This window comes from Sphaerulina musiva (genome assembly GCF_000320565.1).
Source record: "Sphaerulina musiva SO2202 unplaced genomic scaffold SEPMUscaffold_10, whole genome shotgun sequence".
Classification (NCBI taxonomy): domain Eukaryota; kingdom Fungi; phylum Ascomycota; class Dothideomycetes; order Mycosphaerellales; family Mycosphaerellaceae; genus Sphaerulina; species Sphaerulina musiva.
Window position 1 is genome coordinate 669908 of NW_016017392.1, and position 23401 is coordinate 693308.

General features: G+C 51.3%; 10 protein-coding genes across 10 annotated transcripts; 4 read left to right on the forward strand and 6 right to left on the reverse strand.

Moving 5' to 3' along the window:
• Positions 1–875: 875 nt before the first annotated feature.
• On the reverse strand, positions 876–5745 carry SEPMUDRAFT_72068 (dicer-like protein 1). Its single transcript, XM_016909968.1, has one exon. The coding sequence runs from the start codon at positions 5728–5730 to the stop codon at positions 1105–1107; it is 4626 nt and encodes a 1541-aa protein (XP_016757518.1). The 5' UTR covers positions 5731–5745; the 3' UTR covers positions 876–1104.
• Positions 5746–6191: 446 nt separating this feature from the next.
• SEPMUDRAFT_144220 (TOR signaling pathway regulator) lies at positions 6192–7259 on the forward strand (the record flags this gene model as incomplete). The annotated part of the gene is made up of 1 exon (XM_016903070.1): positions 6192–7259. One exon carries the CDS (start codon positions 6192–6194, stop codon positions 7257–7259), a length of 1068 nt encoding a protein of 355 aa, XP_016757519.1.
• A 1331-nt stretch (positions 7260–8590) lies between these two features.
• Positions 8591–10326, forward strand: SEPMUDRAFT_110892 (Nitrilotriacetate monooxygenase component A/pristinamycin IIA synthase subunit A; the record flags this gene model as incomplete). The annotated part of the gene is made up of 2 exons (XM_016900881.1): positions 8591–9331; positions 9454–10326. The coding sequence occupies 2 exons, from the start codon at positions 8591–8593 to the stop codon at positions 10324–10326; spliced, it is 1614 nt and encodes a 537-aa protein (XP_016757520.1).
• A 62-nt stretch (positions 10327–10388) lies between these two features.
• Positions 10389–12458, reverse strand: SEPMUDRAFT_166109 (uncharacterized protein). The gene is made up of 2 exons (XM_016908202.1): positions 12283–12458; positions 10389–11904 (listed from the first exon to the last, which is right to left on the reverse strand). Exons 1-2 carry the CDS (start codon positions 12339–12341, stop codon positions 10653–10655), a joined length of 1311 nt encoding a protein of 436 aa, XP_016757521.1. The 5' UTR covers positions 12342–12458; the 3' UTR covers positions 10389–10652.
• A 234-nt stretch (positions 12459–12692) lies between these two features.
• SEPMUDRAFT_151433 (uncharacterized protein) lies at positions 12693–15194 on the forward strand. Its single transcript, XM_016906820.1, has 2 exons — positions 12693–13296; positions 13371–15194. Exons 1-2 carry the CDS (start codon positions 12796–12798, stop codon positions 14496–14498), a joined length of 1629 nt encoding a protein of 542 aa, XP_016757522.1. The 5' UTR covers positions 12693–12795; the 3' UTR covers positions 14499–15194.
• On the forward strand, positions 14862–15839 carry SEPMUDRAFT_120257 (uncharacterized protein; the record flags this gene model as incomplete). The annotated part of the gene is made up of 2 exons (XM_016901584.1): positions 14862–15310; positions 15419–15839. The coding sequence occupies 2 exons, from the start codon at positions 14862–14864 to the stop codon at positions 15837–15839; spliced, it is 870 nt and encodes a 289-aa protein (XP_016757523.1).
• Positions 15840–16028: 189 nt separating this feature from the next.
• On the reverse strand, positions 16029–18200 carry SEPMUDRAFT_72078 (glycoside hydrolase family 13 protein; the record flags this gene model as incomplete). The annotated part of the gene is made up of 2 exons (XM_016909969.1): positions 16856–18200; positions 16029–16778 (listed from the first exon to the last, which is right to left on the reverse strand). Exons 1-2 carry the CDS (start codon positions 18164–18166, stop codon positions 16029–16031), a joined length of 2061 nt encoding a protein of 686 aa, XP_016757524.1. The 5' UTR covers positions 18167–18200.
• Positions 18201–18332: 132 nt separating this feature from the next.
• SEPMUDRAFT_151434 (HIT-like protein) lies at positions 18333–19565 on the reverse strand. Its single transcript, XM_016906821.1, has one exon. It carries the CDS (start codon positions 19440–19442, stop codon positions 18699–18701), a length of 744 nt encoding a protein of 247 aa, XP_016757525.1. The 5' UTR covers positions 19443–19565; the 3' UTR covers positions 18333–18698.
• Positions 19566–19872: 307 nt separating this feature from the next.
• On the reverse strand, positions 19873–21287 carry SEPMUDRAFT_151435 (UDP-glucose 4-epimerase). Its single transcript, XM_016906822.1, has 3 exons — positions 21222–21287; positions 20471–21156; positions 19873–20415 (listed from the first exon to the last, which is right to left on the reverse strand). The coding sequence occupies exons 1-3, from the start codon at positions 21248–21250 to the stop codon at positions 20021–20023; spliced, it is 1110 nt and encodes a 369-aa protein (XP_016757526.1). The 5' UTR covers positions 21251–21287; the 3' UTR covers positions 19873–20020.
• A 338-nt stretch (positions 21288–21625) lies between these two features.
• SEPMUDRAFT_72086 (DNA polymerase delta, subunit 4 family protein) lies at positions 21626–22502 on the reverse strand (the record flags this gene model as incomplete). Its single annotated transcript, XM_016909970.1, has 1 exon — positions 21626–22502. One exon carries the CDS (start codon positions 22500–22502, stop codon positions 21822–21824), a length of 681 nt encoding a protein of 226 aa, XP_016757527.1. The 3' UTR covers positions 21626–21821.
• Between the last annotated feature and the right edge of the window lie 899 nt (positions 22503–23401).

Genomic DNA, 23401 nt, shown 5'->3' on the forward strand with positions numbered 1-23401 from the left:
AGTATAGTAACTATAGTATACTATAGTATACTATACTATACTATACTATACTATACTATACTATACTATACTATACTATACTATACTATACTATACTATACTATACTATACTATACTATACTATACTATACTATACTATACTATACTATACTATACTATACTATACTATACTATACTATACTATACTATACTATACTATACTATACTATACTATACTATACTATACTATACTACTTACGTTACTAATTAGTAAATGTATTTACTAATTAGTATTACTTTTTACTTTTACTTTTACTTTTACTTACGACCTTCTGTTAGTAATTAGTATTAGTAACGTATTTTACTTATGACCTATATTAGTAAAAGTAAAAGTAAAAGTAATTACTAATTACTTATTTTAGAGTTTGGACATCACTGGGTTGAAGTAAATGTAGCTAGGAAGTAGGAGGTAGGAGGGACATGGATCCGATTCCTCCTTGTCATTCACCATCGTCATCATCATCATCATCATCTCCTTCTCCTTCCTCCTTTCCAATTACATGTATTCTAGGTATTATCAGATCTCAAAAGGAGAACCCCCCCTTTTCCTCCGGAAACATACGTCAAACCATTCTAGCCCTCCAAAAACAACTTGACGCGTGCGGTACATGTACTGACGCATACCGCACACCGAGAGCGCATACCATGCTTTTCGCTTTCCGAACAAGACCACGCCAAGAAATTCCGCCAAGGCTTCGCGAACTGCTTGTTTGATGAAGAAGAAAATGATTTTAGCCATGGATCCGAGCATCTGCCTGATTACCGACACCTGGCGCATACATTACATACACACAGGCAATGTGAAGGTGCCTAAGAGGCAAGGTCGGGCATATGCACAACAATAGATTGAGTACACCACTTCGGCATACCATATTGGGATGGGAAGAGGTCGGACGCCGCCAATAGACTCTCATGATTCGTCTCACTCGGTTCATTTCTACATTATGTCCTCTTCGCGACATCATCATCATCAATCGTCATCATCATCATCGTTCCAAGGGTCGTGGTTGCTATACTCAAAAAGTACGAATCGCCATCCATACGCGCCTGCTGCCCCGGGCGTGGCTAGACATCACAAGCACCGTCCAGCCCTCCAGCCTCCTCGCCGTCTCTCTCCAGATGCTGGCCCAGCCTCACTTGCCCGTCCTCGTCAATCTTACAATCGCATCTATATCGGGCACGGAAGTCGAAAGGCGCAAGACCGTCAAGCTTCTCTAGTGCCTTATTGGCGACTCGCAGCCGTGCGTAACGGCCACTCTTTCCCGCACTACTCGCCATGACTTGGTCGTGGATCATGACCACAGCGACCACATCCTTTCTCTCCATTCCGTCCACGCTAGGAAGCTCCTTCGCCATCAGTCGGTAGTCCATGCAGCCAAAAGTGGTCTGAAGCATATTGTGAAGATGAGTGCAAGGATGATTGTTTGCGAATGTATCGTAAACCGTCATATCCTCAAAGTACCACTGCACATGCTCATGGAAGAATCGTTGTACTTCGCCGTAGTTGAAATCCGAATCAATGAACAATGCCCCAATATACGCCTCCACAATGTCAGGTAGACATTTGGGTGGGTCGGAAACCGTGGTCCAGTAGTCTCTGGAGTCTCCGGCGATACGCTTCGCTTCCATCAGATCCGCTGCATATGCCGTGATCTGAGACTGCAAGACAGCATGATAATGCCTGAGATGTTTGTGGAAGCCAATGTTGACGCAGACTGCGCCCAGGAACTTGTTGCTAACCATGGCCATTTTGTGCTCCGTCAGCCACTGAGGATCCTTGTCGGGATATTTGTTGAAGAGCCAGGTGATAGAGGCTTGATCGAGTAGGGCATCACCGAGGAACTCGAGGCGTTGGTAGTTTGGCACCTTCTCGTTGATGTATGGCACCGACGGATGCATGAAAGCCGAGTACAGTAGACGTGGGTACTTGAAGCGATAAGCATGCTCGCGCTCAACCTTCTGCGCCAGATCGCGCTGTACTGCTGTCGCCTCGGCGGTTTGATAGTGTGGCTTACTGTAAGCGGTCCTGTAGTCGTCCCATGTGAGCATTCGATGGTCGTCAGAGTCAACGAGAGTCGTGACCGCCTTGACTGCATTCGTCCAGTGCTCGGCCTGCCATGCTCCAGGCTGATCCCACGTCAGATACGCTGCACCGATCAGGGCCTCGCAAACATCGGCGATTGTTTTCTCGCCCAAATCATGATTTCTCGGTTCGTGGAAGTTCTCTTTCTCCTGCCCTTTGATGACACCAGTTCCTGAGAGTAGCTTCAGTCCTTCGGGATACCAGTAGCGGCGGTTGAATGCTATACTGCGTATGTACTCGTACAACTTAAGCTTCAGAGCAACACCAAATAGGTTCTTGTTACACAGCATTTGCATGCGGCGGACGTGGAACGCGAATTCGTTCTCGTTGGGATTCTGGATGAATGTTGAGATGGTGGTTGCTGTCTTTAGAAAAGTATCGCCAATGAATTCCAGTCGCTCGTAATTCTCGCCCATGCCGCGTTGGAAGTTCACTCGCTCCGTTTCATGTTCGCCTTGGTTGTCAGAGTCCTTCGTGAAAGCGGCAAGCGCGAATCTGGGTCCACAATCCAGTCCAATCGTGTCGCAACCCTCGATACAGATAAGGTACGACTCAAATCGGTGGATAATGGATGGCCACACGATGCAGGAAGTGGCAATCTCTGGTGTGAGCGCAGAGAACTTGAGGAGCTCCGGGCACACGTAGGCTTTGGTGATTCCCTCGACTTCTTTCTTCTCTGGCGGTGCCAGCATATTACGGCGCAAAATTGCTAACTGCGTCTCGATGACTGGCTGATTCTCCGCGTACGTGAACTTTGAGCGAGACTTCTTCCACAGGCTGACGCTATACGCCAAGATTGAACTGCCATGCTTGCCTTTGTTGGCGTCTTCTGGTATGGGATCAGTCTGCTTGAGCGAAGGATCCACGCCCACAGAGAAGAACTTGCGACTACCATCCCATTTATCGACGATGAACTTGTTGACGAAGTTACCGTGAGGCATACCTGGGATCCACTTGTATTCGTCATGAGCAAAGACCTCTTCCAATAATGCCCAGTCGATTGCCGTGGCTGGATTGATGTCCTGTTCTGTCTCCAGGCTGTCTGCCGCGACTTTTAATTGTACTTTAACAGGCGCCAGCCAGTAAGATAGCTTCAGACTGTCTTCCTCGTAAACTTTGCTAAAGACATCTTCAAACACGCGGAATGTGAAGCGACTGAGCCTGGCTAGACGCTCATCCGTGACAATCAGCGGCAGTCGCAGGCTGGCGGACTTGACCAGAGTGGTGTCACCACTGTTGCGATAAACAGCAAAGGCGGGCAACTGTGGCATAGGTGTTCTAGTCAGCAAGGCCAGGGCTTGATGCGGTCGGTCGAGGCCTTCTGGAAAGTCCACAATCGTGATCCACAGCTCTCCAGGACGCAAGCCTCTTTGCTCGGCCCAGATCTTAGGCTTGATCTGCATGCCGTATCCTGAAGTAGCCTTCATGTCCACAGCCAGAAGCGCATTTCTCATGGCAGGGAGTTTCTTCTGGTAGACTGGTACCAAATTCTCGTTCAGGTGCCCCTGCGTGCGAAGATAAACGCAAGCATCGAAAGCTGCAGATCGCTTGGCCAAAGACTTCTTTTGGTGAATCTTGCCAATTTTGGAGCGCAGCGGAGAGCTTCCGGGCAGAATGACTTCTGCAATATACTTCTGACCTCGAGTTGACACAACATATGTCGGGTGTTGCGGCTCATCACTCTCTGTCGGGACTGCAGTGACGAAGTGGGCCAGGATGCTCAGAGCATTAGCATATGTCAGCTTAGCTCCAGAGATGGGATCGACGCGAGTCTCCATATTCTTTTCCCGCTCCAAAAGTACTTCGAGGCTGTCCTGGTTGCCCTGCAGCTTGCGGTCCTCCGGTAGGAGTTCACAGTATCGTCTCATGGTCGCCTCCGCATATCGGACCTCATTAAGAGTCTGAGAATGAGTAGAGTTCCCAATCTCGATCATATGAATGAATTTGGAGTTCCGGTTCCGCGCACGGCCTCTCGACTGGACGTACTGGATCATCGTTGTGTACATGTCAAACCGGATGATCAAGTTGCAGTCTGGTACGTCCAGACCTTCTTCGGCTACTGATGTGGCGAACAGACAATTGATTTCTCCCTTCCTGAACCTCATTAAAGTCATGACTTGCTGCCTGAAGGTGAATGAGTCTTCGTCCAATCCGCCGTTGTTGGAACCGACCAGGAAGTGTCCTCTCATGTGTGGTGTGCTTAGTCGTGAAAACAAGATGTGCAGCATGCGTGCTGTGTATCGCCGATCGACGAAGACGATACATCGATGATCGGAGAGACGCTCGAACTGCAGACGCAAGTAGCGATGCAGCTCGAGAACTTTCGAACTGATGTCTGCATGTACGAGCTTGTCCAGCACGTTCCGCCGCGTCTGAACGTACTCAACCGCTTCACGAATCTCCTTCACCGCGTCGTCCAGCTCCACCATCTCGCGCGACACTCTCCGAGCATGGAACTTTTTCTCGATGTCCATTTCATACTTACCTGCTTTTTCGTGTGAGAAAGCGCGCAGTATATAGCTGTCAGCACACCAACGACCCAGGTGACATGCAATTTCTGCCGCTCGCTCGAAGACGTTCGAGAACACAGGGATATGCTCATAACGAGATTTGACGTCCCGCAGCAAATCAGTTTCGTAGTCTGTCCGTGGCAGGGACTCATACCCCATGACATGCTCGGCGGGCTTTTTGATTGCCTCGGTCAAGCTCATGTCGCTGGTGGTAGCAATTTTGGAGTCCAAAAGAGATTCCAATTCCCAGGCAGCTTGGATAACATCCATCTTGGCATCAATCGGGCTCGCCGTCATACCGAAGATGCGCGGCCTCGTAGCTGGGTCCTCCATCAGGTAGAAGTCCTTCACGATTCGAGCATACGAGTGGTTCTTTTTAGTATGATGAGCCTCATCGAAGATCAACAGATTGATCTGGCTCATCCTGATGTAGCTATGTGCGAGAGCCTGGTTCAGTATCTCAGCTGTGCAGACAACGACCTTGTTCTCATAGAATTCCTTCTGCCATCTGGCGCCATCCCATCGATCGGTATTGTCAGCACCGCATAGTCTGGCAATTTTGTGATCCAGATTGGACTCCAGGACTGAGAACTGCTGGTACACCAAAGTGACGGATGCTACAAGGAAGAACGAGATTTTGACTGGCATTCCTTTGGCTCGATTCTCGATCTCGTTGTCGATGACCCATCGAAGAAGCAGCACTGCGATCAGAGTCTTGCCGGACCCTGTATCCAGAACAGCTATTGTATTCCGCTTCTTTGCACGTTCAAACAGCTCAATCTGATACTCACGCGGGTTCTTCACAATCGGGGCACCTCTCTGCTGCGATGCCAAGAGCGAGTGAATAGACTGATTGTCGTCCAGGGCATCTAACGATGTCTTGGCCTTCGGCTTCAATGCTTTCTGGCAATCAGGACTGACGATCCACGAGTCGAAAATGGCGTTTTGAGCACGACGCTTCTCCCTCCAGCTCGCGGCATTGGAGACGCCGGTTGGGACGTTGACGATGTCCTCTTCGTCACCCGATCCGACGAGCTCGTCAGCCGCATCCGGGACATTGCGCTCTGCTGTCGGCGTCTGTTCATCAGGCGCGCCCATTGTGATATGGAGTCTTCTGTTGTCAGTAGCAGCATGGGAAGGGGCTGTTGTTGTAACGATTAGGAATGGGTCAAGGCAAGCGGAAGCGAAAGGCGATGTTGTTGTCTGCTTGTGAGTGAATGGAAGAAGGGAACAGCATGTTACCTGAGGTTAGTAGGTACCTTACATACATGTAGACAGCCGAGAATGTCAGGCGCGATGCAAGCGAGAGTGTGTGCTGTCGCCTAGAACGTGAAAGAGGAAGCGAAGCGACGTGTGGGACGCGTTTGTCAGGTAAGGTACATATATGCGGCGCGTGCGATAAGATATTTTGCAGCTGTTTGCGCCACTGAGGTGTGGCTTTACTATAGGTATGTGGCGCACGCAAGCTCTGCCTGTTTCTTGAAGCTCTTCATGTGAAAGTCGGCGTGTGTCACTGACACATTCCCTACACCTTCACTCATACATACCTGTATCCCAACATGGCCGACGAGAACCGCAGCCTCCGTTCCGTCTACAACGACGCAGAGAAGAAGCGCAGCACGATCGAGTCCAGCTTCGACAGCAATGCAGCAAGCTTCCAGGACAGCGTGACAGCAGCAATCCAGCTCTACGAAGAATGCCTCAACATCGCCAGTCAAATCTCACTCTTCAGTCCCAACGAGTCACTAGAAGATATCGCGACCGGCGATCTCCAGTATCTCCTCCTCAACTATCGCATCGCGGAGCTCATTCTTCGCCTCAACGATCGCGACCACCGCAAAGCGAACCTCCGTCGCGCCCAGGACCAGTACGAGCGATACCTCAAACGTCTCGACAATTACGCGCTTCTCACCAAGGACGATTTCAAGCTGCTCGAGCAGTATCAGGAGACTCCCGACACCTTCTCTACGGCTTCGGCCACAGATGCTGCAGCTCGGCGCGACACCAAGATCAAACGCTTCAAGGAGGAGAAGGCTTTGAAAGAGAAGCTGGCACACATTCGCCAGAACCCGAGGATCTTGGAAGAGGACGACGATAAAGCGCGAGACTTGCATTGCACAAACATTGCATACTGCACACATCAGACTTTCGCTTCCCTGGAATCGATAGCGCAGGAACTACACATCCTCTCTCTCGCGCCCCCAAACCCGCCACCTGATCAACGTAGTCAAACCTCCTCTGACAACCGCGATCGAAACCGTATAGGAGACGGTTACTCTGAACGTCTCGATGGCCCAAAACATTTGTCTGCAGGAATGAAAGGCCCTCTCCTCGACGCCAAAGGGAAACCACTTCGACCTTTCACCCTGCTCCCTCGACAAGAACTGAAGCAGGGTGTCTTCAGGCCCGATCATAGTTTGCCGACGATGAGCATCGATGAGTATCTTGCGGAGGAGAAGAAGAGAGGTGGCATGATCGAGGGTGGTGGAGAGGCGAGCAGGCAGACAGCACAGGTTGATGAGGACGATTATGAAGAGGCGGATAAGGCCACCATGAAAGCCAGAGAGTGGGATGAGTATGTGGAGGCGAATCCTAAGGGAAGCGGAAATACCATAAATCGTGGTTGAAGTGGTCTGGTATGATATCGTGGTCGAAGAAGCGGTTCTCTGAAGTTGCGCAGCTATATCTATTGCTGCTATGTTTCCACGATGGCCGCCCTCCAATGATTCTGCACCACCCCTTCCGCTGTAATGGCAACGCCTGTCGTATGACCACTTTGGTCTGTGCCCGAAACATACCTAGCATCACTGGTATTGCTCGAAGACACCTCGAACTTCTCAGCTCGGTTCCAGGCTCTGCCTCGTTCGTGCTATGCAAACGAGCTTTATGAAGGTGAGACACTGTCTGGCATTATCCGCATGGTACATTGCGTTATTTGCGGTCGTCCTCGTGCCTGGGTCTGATTGAACAGCGCACTGCAGATGTCTTCAGCAATCGGGTTCAGTGCACCAAGCTTCGCAGTGCGCTCACTGGCACCAAATATGGACAGGGAATCCACCTTGCACACACATCCGTACCAACATGTACACGCCGCCACGACTTCTCAGATTTTGTTGCCAAGGCCCTGTTTTCTAACGACTCGGCTCGACACAAGTGGCACTCTCAGCTTGGTGCGGCAGTCTTGCGTACAAGATCGAGAGGTGTTGTGGAATGAGAACCCAATACCAACATCTCTGGTTGTCAAGTTCCGCCCCACGAATAGCCCGTCCTCCACGCAAGCGTTACCAGAGTCGCGAAGCCATAGAGCTGTTACGAAAGGAGCCGCTTGATCCGATCGAGTCCACAAGGGTGTTCTGGATTCGAGATTCACTGTTTGCATCCCTAGCAACTGGTGCGTAAGCCTCCTCTAATCGCTGCGAAAGATGACTGCACTACTATCGTACGAATATCGTTTATCTTCGAGCAGTTCTTAAATATTACCTACCCTAGCGCCGACAGACTGGACCGCTATCTCCGTACTATAGCAGTACTCGAACGATAGTAGGTCTGCTGTAACTTACTCCTCCGACCGCAAACGTTACTATAACTCCAATAGTAAGGAACTAGAAGAGAGGAAAGAAGTTCAAATTCAATGCGAAGTGATGCGAAGTGAAGCGAAGCGAGTTACAAGTTCGGGTTAGCGAGGGAATTTTGGACGATATGCAATATATAACCTTTGCAGTCTCAAGCAAGACTGAGTTCCAATGCTTGTTTTCGTTCGTATTGCTGGGACATGCATTCCTACATCGGCACTGACGTTGTTGCATATCCTAGTGTCTGCATGCCGCGATTGGTGAAGCCTAATTTGTTACATCCATATCATCCGCGGCGAGAGCCCTAACTTCTGATAAAGAATAACTTCTTCTCTGCTAGTTCGTTCACTTCACGTCAACTACACTACTCTTGTGTTTATGCAGAAATGGCACGAGGTTACCCAAACGGACATCCAAGAGCTGCCCTAGAGGCCATCAAACAAGCCAAGGACGAGACACCTTCAAAAGATAATACCTCTCCTCACCACAACGAACACTCCACGAATGGCTACACAACAAGTAAATCGATCCCAGTGCTCACAAACGGCACTCGTGAAAGCAACAACGCCAACAACGCCACCACCAATCCCCAACCCACTCCAAACCCCCAGAAAAAACAACTCTTCCTCAACGCCTTCCTCATGAACACCCCAAGTCACCTCTCCCCAGGCCTATGGCGCCACCCCCGTTCCCAATCCTCCAACTACAACAGCCTCAGCTTCTGGACCTCTCTCGCCCAACTTCTCGACCGCGCGGGATTCCACGCCATATTCCTCGCCGACGTCCTCGGACACTACGACGTCTACAAGGGTCCCGGCAACGCCTCTCCCTGCTTGCCATCTGGCGCACAATTCCCCGTCAACGACCCTTTACTCCTCGTGCCAGCCATGGCGAGCGTGACGAAGAATTTGGTCTTTGGTGTGACGGCGAGTACGTCATTTGAGCCGCCGTTTGGGCATGCGAGGAGGTTCAGTACGGTGGATCATTTGGCGGGTGGGAGGGTGGCGTGGAATATTGTGACCTCGGGGTTGGATAGTGCGGCGAGAAATTTTGGGTTGGAGGGGGGCCAGATTGAGCATGAAGAGAGATATGCGATTGCGGAGGAGTTTATGGATGTTTTGTATAAAGTAAGTTACGGTCACATCGATCTATTCTATCCTCCTCCTCCTCCTCCTCCTCCTCCTCCTCCTCCTCCTCCCTTCACCTTCTTCTGAACCTTCCACCATTAAAATCTAACCCCCTCCCCCAGCTCTGGGAAAGCAGCTGGGCCACAAGCTCCGTCCCCCGCGACCTCCAAACCGGCCCCTTCGCCCACCCCGAATTAGTCCGCCCCATCAACCACCAAGGCCCCCATTTCTCCGTCGCAGGCCCACACATCTGCGAACCCTCTCCACAACGCACACCCTTCCTCTTCCAAGCCGGCAGTTCCCCGACCGGAATCGCCTTTGGAAGTAAACACGCCGAAGCAATTTTCGTAACCGGCCAAACCCCCGAAAAAGTACGCAACAACGTCGAAAAAATCCGCTCGGCAGCAGTTCTCGCAGGGCGAAAACCCGAAACCATCAAAATCATGGTCGGAGTAATCATCATCGTCGACGCAACCGATGAATTAGCGCAACAGAAACTGGAAAATTACATCTCGTACGGCGATCGCGAAGGAGCTCTAGCTTTATTTGGAGGTTGGACAGGAGTTGATTTATCCTCATATTCCGACGACGAAGATTTCAGCATGTCGGAAACACCCATTATTCGATCTTTGGTGAATGGATGGTCTGAGACAGTTCCCGGGTCGGATGGGAAATTGCCGTGGACGAAAAAACGAATAGGGGATTATTTGATGGTGGGGGGTATGCAGAAGAAAATGGTGGGGAGTGCGAAGACGGTGGTGGATGAGATGGAGAAGTGGGTGGAGATGACGGGGGTGGATGGGTTTAATTTGTCGCATGTGGTGAATCCGGGGAGCTTTGAGGATATTATTGAGTTTGTGATACCGGAGTTGCGGAGAAGGGGTTTGTTTCGGGAGACGGTGGAGAAAGAAGGGGCTACGGCAAGGGAAGTCTTTTTGGGGCAGTCGAGGTTGTTGGATGATCATTATGGCAGTCAATTCAAATGGGATGGCTGAGGACAATTCTGCGATACCATTTCAAGGATGGTGAAGGGAATATCAGTCAGTCAGAGGAGGTATTCTTAATGGTTCACTTTCGACGCTAGCGGTCTTGCACTTAAAAGCGTTGTTGATCCCACATCCATTCAGCCATGCCAAATCTGTTCACCAAACTCCTCGCTAATGTTCACGCAACCCTGTGCTCGACCTCTTCGTAACGATCCGATCGTGTGCAAATGACCCATTCAAGCTTTCGCAATCGTACACATTACAGTCCAGCAGGCCATGCTGGTAAGCGCGCTCTTGCGCATTCAAGTCAATACTAGGGAAGTCCGATGGCTTCATCACCTCAAGCTGCCATTGATGTGCGTCCCTAGCCGTCCAAGAGCAAGCTGCGTCACACCATCCCTGCAGTCACCCACGACACCGGCAACCCCGAGTATGCTCTCCTCAAACCCTCGTAACGTGCCAGCAAGTTGACGAACAGTATCCTCGTCATTGCTAGGCTGGGCTCCACCCATGCCTGATCTCCGCTGGGCCAACTGCTGCGCTTGCTGCACTGTTGAAGCCTCGATGACACGCATATGCTGCTCAATCTCGCTCAGGTTGCTGGCATACGAGTCCATGCTCTTCTGCAGGTCGGCGGCCATGGGCAAGAAGTAATTGCCAATCAGATCTGTGTCGTAGTTCTCGTCTCCCGCCTGCGCGTTCTGTTGCTGCTGTTGTGTACGCTGTTGAGAGGCATACATACTGCCAAGACCGCTTGTGCTCAGATTGGGGTATTGGTATGGTTGTGGCAAGGTCAGGTTCGTGACGACGCGCTGTAAGCGTTGCACGTCCTTGGAGTCCTTTTCAGCGTTCCTACGTTGTGCATCCACACCCTGTGCATCTGTTGCCAGCGACTGCTCGACATCATCTGCCTTGTCCTTGACGAAGTTGATGTCTGGTAGCAAACTATTCACATCCTCCTCGTGCTTGGGGAGGAACGCCTCGATCTGCTTAGCGTACTGCTCTTGCTGTTGTATCATCTTATCGAGGTTCTCGAGCTCTTGACGGACACTATCGACACAGTCTTCGAAGCGCGTCGTGCCTTTGAGGTTGTCAATGGTGACTTGGGCGGCGGCTACTTGGGTCGCGGGTGCAGATGTGCTCTGACCCATCCCGAGTCTACCAAAGGGTGTGCTCTGTGATAGGTTCGCGGATTGAGTTGCGCCGAGGAGGGAGGGTGCTTGTTGTCGTGCCGTGCTGCCAAACATGCTATTGCTGCCGGTGTTGTTGGTATTGTTGGTAGAAGCTGCGGGAGCAAAGAGACTGCCACCGGACGCAGCTTGTGTGGTTGCCGGTCGTGAAAACATGTTGTTGGTGTTTGCTGTGTTATTCGTGCTGCCGAAAATACTATTTGTATTCGTGTTCGTGGTGGTGTTGCCAAACAGACTGCCGCCGGCTGGAGCTTGGTTCTGCTGTGTGTTGCTGTTGTTGTTCTGGTTGGTCGTGTTGCTGCCGCCGCCAAACAAAGACGACGTGTTATTCGAGGACGTGTTGTTGCCAAAAAGACTGCCGCCTGCTGGTGGAGCCTGGTTGTTGGTCTGCTGGGCGCTAGGCACGTGGTTAGTGCTTGCTCTCGAAGCATTGAGCATTTGCTGAAAGTCGACTTTTTCCGGCAATTGCGCGGGGCCGAATTCCAGTGTCTCGGCGTGCGATCTTTTGGTGGGCGCAGGAGCGGCAGAGGAGCTGGTCGGGGTGAGGGTGGCGGTGGTCGCGGTGGTGGTGGTCGCAGTTATGGCAGCATCAAGAGCTCTCACCACTTGGTCTGGCATGGGCGCAAACCGAGGCAGCTCGTCTCCACCGTACAAGCGCCACAGACTGGTGAACTTCTTGGGCGGGCTTGGGGCAGAAGCAAGAGACATGGTGGGAGGTTCTTTGTGCTTGCTGAGGCGGAAGGAGAGGAGAGAACGGGTGGTGTATAGGACTTACAAGAGCGAGTTGGTTGCGCCTGTATTTAAAGACAGCGAATTCGACCTGCCGAATGCCATCTTGTCGATTGTCTACGGTGCAGCTGTTGTGCCGCTATTGTCGTCGAAGGAGAGTGTGTATGCGTGGCTATTGTGAGGGAATAAACAACAATGGGCGCGGGAGGGGATAGGTATTGTTGTGGTGGTGGTGGTTGATGTCGTGAACATGGAAGCTCTCCCGCGACAATAGTTTGAATAGCTCTAGCGCCCTTCTAGCGCGGAAGAGGTTCGCGTGTCTTTCCCGTCGCGCGTGGAAGACGGATCGGGCCTTCCCGTCCTCTCGAAGCGTGTCCTACGCGTCATCACACGCGCCTCTTCCATCTTCCACTTTCCTTGTTCCTTTCTTCCTTAGGTACTCATCCTTTCACCATCTTCACAAAAAGCACACACCGTACCGTAGTCAGTACAACGTCAAATTCGTCCGGGAACAACATGTACCAAGTATTGCATTAGTCGTCGAATCACATCGTCCACGATGCTGCCGCTGGTCGTGCGGCGGCAGGCTTGCCTCGGCCACTATCATAGTAGTCATGTCGTCGTCCGTGGCCATGTCCGCGCACTCATCCCACAGCGCCGTACATTCTTCGGCATGGGAGAGATTATCGGGGTGCTCACTAATCCAGCTGCAACTCTGCAGCAGTTGAAGGAGTCCAAGGACATGCTCGAAAAGGCGCGCGAGGAGAGTGAGCTGAAGAATGAACGGACTAAACTACCGCCCAAGCATACTTTCAGCAAGCTGCCAGGATTCCATGGACGACAGGCTGAGCAGACGCTCCTGCGCAAGATCTTGTCCAACACGGCGAAGATGACGGTCATGTTTGGGGCGACCAGCGTGGGAAAGACGGCGTTGCTTCGGGAAGTGCTAGCGACCGACGACTTCTACGTCGTGAAATTTGACCTTCGTATCAGCGGTTTCGCCGATCTGAGGACTCTGTACATTGCTCTTTGCGAGCAGTTTGAGCAATTTTTTGCCGAGGCGAGTCTCTTTTGCTCCCTCCCTCTCTTCCCAATCCCGCCGTGATTATGATACCAAGCAGCTGACCCTCGTAGATGCACGACGAGGAGATGGAGAAAAACGGACTAGTATTCAAACATCTGAAGCGAGACCTGCTTGAGAAGTTGCAGCCGGCGGATAATAATGCTGGCTACACCGTGACTGTCGCCGACCTGGCTAGCTTGATGGAGTCACTGCAAAGCTGCTTGCTAAAGTACTGGGAATACGATCCTCGCGCTGCCGGAAACGAAGGAGACGGAGACGGCGCGGAGAAGATGGCGGAGAAGATGAAGAAGATAGCAAAAGATGGTAGCAAAGACAGTGGCGAGACTCACGAGGAGCCGCCAGAACCTTTCCAAAAGCGACCCATCGTCTTTCTGATGGACGAAGCTCACAAACTACCCGCACTTGTCGATGACCAACTGAGCTTGAAAGTCTTTCTGGATACCTTGCTCGTGCTCACTAAGCAAGACCGCTTGTGCCATGTCATTCTCGCCACCAGCGACTCCTTCTTCCACCATTTCCTGCGTACGATGAATGTTGGTCACCATTGTCAACTCGTTACCATCGGTGATTGCTCCAGAGAAGAAACTAAAGCTTACTTCGACGACATCATCCAGGACACCATCCCCGAGCATCTGCAACACAAAATCAGTTTCGAAGAGCTCTACGATGCCTTTGGTGGTAAACTCGCGCACATTAGTGACTATGTTAGCAGCTGGGTCAATTGCGATGGTGACCTGACCATCTACGAATCTGCCATTTTCGTCCAAGCCTATACCCTCCTTCAATTCCACCTCACGAGAAGTACCTTCGCCACCTATTCTCCTCTTTCGGTGGCCATCTCTGGCACCAGCACAGACAAAGATGATTCGACCTTCACACCCGAACATCTGGTCCATGTCATGAAGAAGATGGTCGAGTCGCCATACTCGCTGCCTTACTTTCAGCTATGCAAGGAGATTGGCACGAGCGAAGTTGATTCTATGATTAAAACCAGGATCTTGGAGTTGAGGTGGACGAAGAGTGTGGCGCCCGAAGATACCGCGGCTGAGCATATTTGGAGCAAGGATGGAATTCAGAGACCTGTTGTGTTGCCCATGACTCGCATTGTGAGGAGAGCCATGGAGGTCGTGTTGCAGGAGGATGCAGAACGAGAGAAGATTGCGAAAGAGGAGCGATGAAGATGGATCACAGAAACAGCCTTATGCGGGAGGTAGCGTCCAACACCAACAGCACATGCTACCACAGCCATGGACCACGCACGCTATCTTGGGAGCTTTCGGTGGAATAGGCATGTTGCAGTAACACTAGCAAGCTTCTCGTTGGCTCGCCGTTTACACGCGGTCAGCACGAGGCGACGTCGTACAGCATGTAGCTGGTCTACACAAGGTCATAATTACAGCACAGCATATGGCTGCTGACAGTCAGCACACGCCTACGCCTTATAGAAGAAGAACAAGAAGTAAGCAGCTCGGCCTCGTTGTCCAAATTGTCTTGCCTGCTTTCTTCTCCACCCCACTTTGCGCGCTTCCACAGCCCTTTCGATGGACGCCCCTAAGCCAGGCGCAGGCGATATGCATGATCAAGCGCCCGAAGTCTCCCTCCGAGGGCATCAAGATGATGGACCTATACTCGCTACAGCATATACGACGAACAGCTTCGACCACAACCCCTCATATCAGCAACAGCAAGACAAACCACACACGGGCTTCACGCCGATCCAGCAACACCATTTTCTACCGCAATATGCCCAATCTATGCAGCATCCAACGCCTCCATCATTACCAGCGTCAGCGGAGCGACAACAACAACAGCAAGAGCAAGTGGATCCTCCAACTCCTCCACAAGCGAAAAGAAAAGGCAAATGGATATGGCCCCTAGCTCTCGTCGTCGCCATACTCGCAGCTCTCGCAGCAGGCATCGGTATAGGCTACGCTGTCGGCGATAACAAGTCCACATCTTCCCACCAGGCAAATAGCACAGACGGCAGCAGGTAAGCCCTCCTCTCTTCTCCACCTTCCAACCCTCAAGATCGACCGGAATAAAAAAAAGGAAATAAAAAAGAAAACACCCCCCCTAACACAAACCCTCCAATCCCCAGCTCCTCCTCCTCCCCCATCACCACCGGCAACACCGGCATCACAGCCTACACCTGTTCCCCCTCAACCACCTACGCCTCGCCCTTCGGCACGTCTTTCGCGCAAGAATGCAACGTATCCTACAAAACCAACCAAACCGCCTACGACAATTCCTCCATCATCGTCAAAAATTTCGCCGGTCTAACCGTCTACAATTTCGAAACGTGCATGGACGAATGCGCCAAAAGAAATTTACAATTGCGAATTGGAAATATGTTGGGCGAGGAATGTGTTGCTGTGAGTTTTTATGCCAATTTGACGTATAGTATTCCTGCGTGGGCGGGGAATTGTTTTTTGAAAAATGCAAAGGGGATTGGGAGGAATTGGGATACGAATAGTAATGCGAGTTTGACGGCGAGTGGGTATGTGGTTAGTTTGAGTTGATTTTTTTTTGATTGATTGGGGGGTGTAGGTGATTGGGTGTGAAGAAGAGAGGGAGGTACATGGTTGTTACGGTCTATCATCGACTGCTTCGCTTTTTTATGAGACTCGTTCAAAAATTATCAATTTTATCGGATTTACCTACTCTCACCTTTCTGATACGGCTGTACTTTCTTCACACACTTCCCCCCCTCACCCCTCCAACCCATCCCGTATGATATACACCCTCCCCTCCCACGCCTGCAACTTCTCCCCCGGCACCTCCACATTGCACGCAATCATGCGATACGTATGCCCCAACAAATGCTTCTGCGGCGTATTCAACTCCAATTCCTGATTGCTAAAATTGAGTATCACCAACGCCATCTGCCCATAGCAGTTCTTCTTGCCCGTCGTCGTAGCCATTTTCGTAAAAGTCACCATATCCGGATTCTCATAATCATACAACGCAAAACTCCCAAATTGAAACAATTCGCCAAATTCCTTCCGCATCTTCACGCTCGATTTCCAAAAGTTCCAAATCGAATCCGCATCGGCCTGTTGCGCCGAAACGTTCAACCAGGAGAAATTGTCATTCACTTTCATCCATGTCGGGTTACTACCCGTGAAACCACCATTGGCAGCTGCAGACCATTGCATGGGAGTGCGAGAATTGTCGCGGCCGACTTTGAAGACGCCGTGGATGGCGTTTTCCCGTGCGTTGGGGTCCATGTCGCGGTAGTTGGTGGAGTAGTCTTCGACATAGATTTTGGCGTCTGGGTCGCGGAATTCGGAGACGCCCCAGCTTTCGGGCATGTTCAGCATGCCGATTTCTTGGCCCTGGTAGATGAACTGGGTCCCCGAGAGGGTGGTTTGGAGGAGGGCGAGGAGTTTGCCCGCTTTGCGCCAGTATTTGTGTTCTGGTGTAGCGTAGCGGGCGATGCTGCGTGGTTGGTCGTGGTTCTAGAAGTCATTCAACGCTGTTAGTTATCATACAATCATGATAAATACACAGTATGTGTACGGCAGGCATTGCTTACTTCCATAAACACCGTTCCCCAAGCACCACTCTCGGTAATGAGGCTTTGAGCCTTGGACACACTATCCTTGAACTTGGGCAGAGTATAGCTCTCGTCATGGTCCATGTAATTGCTCACTTCGTGTTTCGCATACTCGTCCGGATTGTCATTATTGCCAAGCTTGACCATGTCGAAGTCAAAGACCATGCTGAGCTCCTTTTCGTCAGGATGCACATACTTGAGCAGCTCTTCATACGGTGTGAGAGGAAGCTCGCCCACAATCATGAGATCCTTGCCGTTACTGTCTCGGTCCATCTTCACGCGGATCTCCTTGAGCCACTTGTGCATTTCCGGTCCATTGATATAGTGCTGGCTTCCAGGCTGCCATTTACCTGGTACGCTCACTTCAACATCCGGATATGCCGGATTCTTACAGAATCGATTGGCAGTATCGAGACGGAAGCCGTCAACGCCTCGATCGATCCAAAACTTAATAGCAGACTGGTACACGGCCTCTCGCATTTCTGCGTTGTGCCAGTTGAGATCGGGCTGTGATTCCAAGAACAAATGGATGTAGTACTGATCTCTGGCAGGCACATGTGTCCAAACGCTTCCGCCAAAAGCTGCGCGCCAATTCGAAGGCTCTTCGACGAGCTCCCCCTTGATCCTGTTCCCAGGGCGTTTGTCAGCCCACATGTACCAGTCAGCCTTGGGGTTGTCCTTTGACTTTGCACTCTCTTTGAACCAAGCATGCTGATTAGAAGTATGTGTAACGACAAGATCAAGGATGATCCTCATTCCCCGCGCGTGAACTTCCTTGATTAATTCCTCGATATCACTCAGTTTTCCGAATTGGTCGTGCATATCCTCGTAGTCACTGATATCGTAGCCCCAGTCATCAAGTGGAGACTTGTAAGTGGGCGACAGCCAGATCATCTCGATGCCAAAGTCCTTCAAATAGTCCAGCTTGGAGATAATACCCTGCAAGTCGCCAATACCATCTCCGTTCGAGTCCTTGAAGGACATGGGCCAGACTTGGTAGGCAACGACGCCCTTCCACCAAGGTCTCCCTTCTGCATCAATTTCAAGTGCATTAGATGGAACGTGACTGTCTGCATTCAAGGACTCGCGAGTTGGGTGCGAGTTGTCCAACGACGGCTCGAGACTTTCGATGGGAGCTTGCTCGTCCGAGGACGAGGCTCTACCATTACGGGTCTGCTGGGAAGCAGTATGGATTCCATCGAGAATCTCTCCTGACAATGCGGGTCGCAAGTCCTTGTCGACGACTTCTTGCTCAAATTCAGCGAGGGCCGTGACAATCGACGGATGCATTTCGTGATGTAGGTCAGAACCATGCAGGTCATCGTCCAGGGACTCGAAAATCTGAGGATCTGGAATAGACATAAGATGAAGTCTCTGGAGCTCTGATGTTGGCTTGGCTTCAAGGTGTGGGAATGTCGCTGGCTTAGGGGCTGATGTTGACTTATACCTGAATCTTCGCGTTTGATTTGTATATACGCTGCTGTGGAGACAATATACCATGATGCATCCGGCGAGTGAGATACCCGAGTGTATGCGGCGACGATGTCCAGTGGCGACCCATCACACTTTGTAGCTGCAAACATGTTTGCTCGAGTCATGGGTATTTGTGTCTCAATTCCTGATGGATTTCCTGTCCAGTGTTGTCCAAATGAGTTGTATCTCGAGACCATCACTCGGATGCAGACATCACAATGGTCTTCAGACTACCCCTTCTCTCCGGGTCGAAGTAGTACAGCTGGTGCTGGTCGCATCCAGTTCCCATCTTGTATGCCCCCAACTCTGCCTCACGTAACTTCCATCTCAACAGCCACCTACCTGCCTCTTAACCTTCAATCTCCGGCTCCGTCCCTTTCTTGAGTGGCAAATAGATTTTCTGCCACAATTCACTCTCCTCTCCCACCGTATAGCTCAACTCTACCTGATGCATTCCCGACTGCTCTCCATCGCGCATCCACTCTAATTGAGAGATGATATTGTCCAAGCCCAACGCTTTCCCCACAGCCTGCGTCCCCGTAGCATCCAAATCCACATGCACAACATGGATGTGAAAGTGGTAATATGTCGGCTGGTAATGAATATAAAACTTCAGCATATCAATCTCTACTCCAGGGTAAAGTTTCACAGTCGCATCCGTGATCGTTTTCCGTAGCAGCCTCAACCATGCCGCATCTTTCTGTTTGAGATCGCGGACAGACCAGATGTCTCGTCTTTCCACAAGAGCGAGGAGATGAAGGGAGCCAATCGTTTTACGATCCCAGTTCAAGTCCGGCAACAACAAAAAGTCATCTTTGACATCCTGCTCCTTGGATCTGTAGAGTACGTTTTCTTGCTCTTTCCTCCCTTCCAAGATGTTGAGTACCCAATTCAGCTGACCTTCCTCCCTACACAAGCTCATGTAAGGTCTGACAAACTTCTCGTAGATTTCCGGAGTTTCGGTGACGACTCGCATTTGCTGAAACGAGTACTTTTTAAAATGCTTCTCGGTGGCAGGCCAGATGAGATTGATCTTGAGATCTGGCGGGGGTGTTTGAGCCTGTGTGTCCATGGAGGCGGAAGCATTCGCCATATACCATCGGTAGATATCATTCTCTCCCAAATTTTGCACGTTTGACAGAAGTTGGGAGAAAGATGTGAGATAGACATTGTTGTCTATGGGAAAAGCCGCTCTTTCTGCCAAGAGAAGAGCTGGTTCATTTCGAATCGTGCCTTGGAGGATGATACGGCGGCCTTGTTGGTCTGTGTTGACAAGTCTCTCGAACGTGAATGAGGAGAGCACCTCTATCGACGTGTTGAGTAAGTCAGACATGTTGCTCATGTAGACGAGGTGGTGTCGAAGTGTGACTGTGAGTGCAGCGGGAATGGAAGGTGTAGTTCAGAGACGCTTCCGAAGTGGAGAAGCAAACCGAAATGGTGCCAAGCTTGAGGGCTCAAGTTACGTATGAAAGTGAAGGCAAAATACGGTGTACGGTAGGCGAGTCAAGTCATGAGGGTGAAGACGAAATTCTGTAGGCGAATCCGCATTGTATTATTTTCTTTCCGCTGGGTATCCAATCGCCTCAACAGCGATGTCTATTCAGAAGTATCCCGCCTTCGCCAATCCAAGGGCTTTCCATTGGCTCATGTAGCCAATCCTACGAGCTCCGTCTACTTCTTCAGAGCATCCAAGAATGCCTTGGGAGGCTGCTGTCTATACCCTTGCGGGTTGTTCTCTGTCCATCTCCACAAGTCCGCACAAGCATCTTCCAGAGTGAATTTGGTTTCCCACTTCAGCTCGGTGTTCGCTCGCTGGGCATTGGCAGTCAGATTGAGCACATCACCGGCACGGCGAGGGGCAACCTCGTAAGGCAGATCGCGTCCTACTGCTTTGCTGAAAGCTGCAATCATTTCGTACACGGTGCTACCACGTCCAGTTCCCAGGTTCCACGCTCGGACGCCTGGGTTGTGTTCGCGGAGGTGGTTGAGGGCGACAACGTGGCCGGCGGAGAGGTCGAGAACGTGGAGATAGTCGCGAATGGCGGTTCCGTCCTTGGAATCGTAGTCTGTCCTTACTGTTAGCATACTGTCGCCTGCGTGGTGCAGACGTGAAAGCCTCACCGTCTCCAAAAACCATCAACTTCTCCCTTTTCCCAACGGCAACTTGCGCCAACAACGGCAATAGATTGTATGGGACGCCCTGCGGGTCCTCGCCCATGATTCCACTTGGATGACTTCCAGCCGGGTTGAAATATCTCAACAGAGCTGCGTTGTGCACTTCCGCCTTCTTTCCCTCTTTCTTCGCACGAGTGCGCTCCGCATTGATGTAGTCGGTGATCATCGTCTCCACCGTGAACTTGGTGTTTCCATAAGGATTTGTTGGTCCTAGCGGACATTCTTCTGGAATGGGAATCATGTTGGGGAACCGAGTCGCATCTCCATACACTGTCGCGGAAGACGAGAAGACAATGTTGGTGACATTGTGCTTTTGCATGCTCCTCAACAGGCAGAGTGTACCATATACGTTCACATTGTAATAGTCGAGAGGGATCTCGGCAGACTCTCCGACAGCTTTGAGGGCAGCAAAGTGGATGACATTGTCGATGTCGGGGTGTTTGTCAAAGACTGCATCCAGCGCCTTCTCGTCGGTGATGTCAAGCTTTTCGTACTCGGGTCGCTTGCCACAGATGAGCTCGATGCGGTTGAGAACTTCGTCGGAGGAGTTGTAGAGATTGTCGACGATGACCACTTTGTAGTCATGTTCGAGGAGGGCGAGAGCAGTGAAAGAGCCAATGTAGCCGGTGCCACTGTTTGCAACGTGTTGTTAGTGTATGAGATGAGGAATGGCCCGCTGAGAACGATGTGGACATACCCGGTGACGAGAACAGAGCCTACAACCATGGTGACAGCTTTGGAATGCGTGGAAACGTTGGAAACGTGGAGAGGTAAAGGGGCTACTTCACTGTATTCGCGGGGCAGCAATGGTGGGCCGTATATTTCGTTGACGCCCGCACTCGCAGGGCCAGCTCGGTAGTCTTACTAGTCTAGACTTGACGCCGCAACCTCGGGATGTGGGCAGGCTTCCTCTATGGACCTAACGCAGTACTACATACTGGGGTAGTCTATATGCTTGCTGGAGGATGAGTAGGCTGGTAACAATACCAAGGTATTCATTCAGACGAGGTCATCATAAGGTGACCCTGCGGTGTCAGTAATGCTCATTCAGCCATGGCTTGCTGAGGCACGCTTATCATAAGGCAATGAATTGTTTTTTTTACCGCAAAGAACTGCTGTTACGCTCTTATTGCGAAAACATCGTCATTAAAAAACCAAAGTAACAGCCTCATTAGCTAGCTCAGTGGAACAATCGCTACCCGCGCGCCTGTTCGTGTCGTGCTGGCATGGTTGCCCGTAGGCCGAGTCACCTCATAACAACGCCCGAATGCCCTCCCTTTCCCCGTTCTCCCGTTACTCATGTCTCGATGAATCGACTGCTCATCAGCTCGTCCACATGTGCCCTCTGACTTTTCGTCACACCTTCATTCATCTCCTTCAAGAGCACCGCTAACACCTCAATTGGCGGCTCCAATCCCAGCGCATTGGCTCTCTTCCACCTCTTCAGACGTGCTATGCCAATACAAGGCCCATATGAACTCTGCATGTCCCACTCTCTCAGAATCTTTTCGTGTGTCGTCAAATCTCCCTGATGCACTCGAGGAGCCTTCCGCTCCGACTCCTTAGCTCTCCAATATCTGTTAATCTGCGTTTCCGGGACCTTTCGCGCGCGAGCTTCTTCGTCGCCAAGCCAGCCATCATTCGCGGGACCACCAGTTGCGCCAGCGGTAGATTGAGGCGCGCGACCCCCGAGAACCGACTCTACGGTTGAGATTGTGGAAGCTTCATCTTCGGCTTGCTGGGAAATGACGGCTTCTGCCGTTGTCTGTTGTTCCAGATCTGGAGATGGATCCTCCACCTTCACATCTTGCGCTTCGGGGGAGACGAGACTTTCGAGAAGCGCCGGGTCCTTTTTGGTAGATTTGGCGGTGCGAGGGGATTGTGATTTGGTGACTTTGTTGTCCTTGCCGTGAAAGGAGAGCGTTTGTTGCTGCGAGGCTGTGCGCGGAGTGATGGTACGAATGCGCTTGGGAGGCATGCTGGCGGTGGAGTATGTTTCGTCAAGATGCTGGAGGAGGGGTGTCGTCGCTTGGTGTCGATGTTCCTGGAGTTCGAGGTTGAGTAACGAGTCCAATCAATGATGATTTCGAGTGACGTTGCTAGAAGACACGAGAACTGAAAGTGTCTGTGCTTGCTTCTGACGCTGTCGCCTGGGGAACAACGACCGAACGCGTCAATATGGCGCGTAAAGTGGTTCCTTCTCCAACATCGCTCAACATTGCAGACTGAACGGGCGGAGAATCCCAAGGACTGGGAGAGAGATCCATACAAATCTACCTAGTACCTACATGTACCTAGTACCTACCTGTATGCAACATCTCCAATGGCCAATGTCGTGGGGTGGGAGTCGCGTCGCAGTCGCAGATGGTGGAAAGGTGCGATATCGGAGTCGAGTCCGCATTAGGGCTAGCTCCGGCTCCCGTCACGAAGCTTTTCATCCCACCCTTGCATTCCTTCCTGCCACCTCTCTCCTTGTTTGTTTCACGTTCCGCAGACAGCATACACAAAGCATAATTGCAAGCAGTGCAGGCACGACCAATAATTCCATTGTCTCTCTGTACCACATCACTGCCGCGAACAACACATGACTCTGTCATGTGAGCTTCTCGGTCTCGGGCCCCACGGTCCGCTCACCAAACCGGAGCGTGCTGTCTATGCGCGTTTTGCATACCAATCGCCGCAAACGACGTCGCCAATGCGATATGTTTGCGATACCATTTTCCATTCCCAGTCCCTCGGCCGCGCCCGTCTGGCTTCCTTCCCGTCGCCGAGGACGCCTATGGATATAGATTCGGCCCCTGCCCCCAAGACCGACGACATTGAGATGGAAGATGCACCACCACCACGACGCGTCGCCTTCACACCACCACCCGACTA

Coding starts and splice junctions, on each gene's coding strand:
- SEPMUDRAFT_72068 (XM_016909968.1), bottom strand. CDS start 5,730: ATGGGCGCGCCTGATGAACAGACGCCGACAGCAGAGCGCAATGTCCCG.
- SEPMUDRAFT_166109 (XM_016908202.1), bottom strand. CDS start 12,341: ATGGCATTCGGCAGGTCGAATTCGCTGTCTTTAAATACAGGCGCAACC. Junction 11,905..12,282: donor GGCGCAACCAACTCGCTCTT/GTAAGTCCTATA, acceptor CCACGTGCCTAG/CGCCCAGCAGACCAACAACC.
- SEPMUDRAFT_151433 (XM_016906820.1), top strand. CDS start 12,796: ATGCTGCCGCTGGTCGTGCGGCGGCAGGCTTGCCTCGGCCACTATCAT. Junction 13,297..13,370: donor TTGAGCAATTTTTTGCCGAG/GCGAGTCTCTTT, acceptor TGACCCTCGTAG/ATGCACGACGAGGAGATGGA.
- SEPMUDRAFT_151434 (XM_016906821.1), bottom strand. CDS start 19,442: ATGGCGAATGCTTCCGCCTCCATGGACACACAGGCTCAAACACCCCCG.
- SEPMUDRAFT_151435 (XM_016906822.1), bottom strand. CDS start 21,250: ATGGTTGTAGGCTCTGTTCTCGTCACCGG. Junction 21,157..21,221: donor GGCTCTGTTCTCGTCACCGG/GTATGTCCACAT, acceptor CGTTGCAAACAG/TGGCACCGGCTACATTGGCT. Junction 20,416..20,470: donor GTTGATGGTTTTTGGAGACG/GTGAGGCTTTCA, acceptor CAGTAAGGACAG/ACTACGATTCCAAGGACGGA.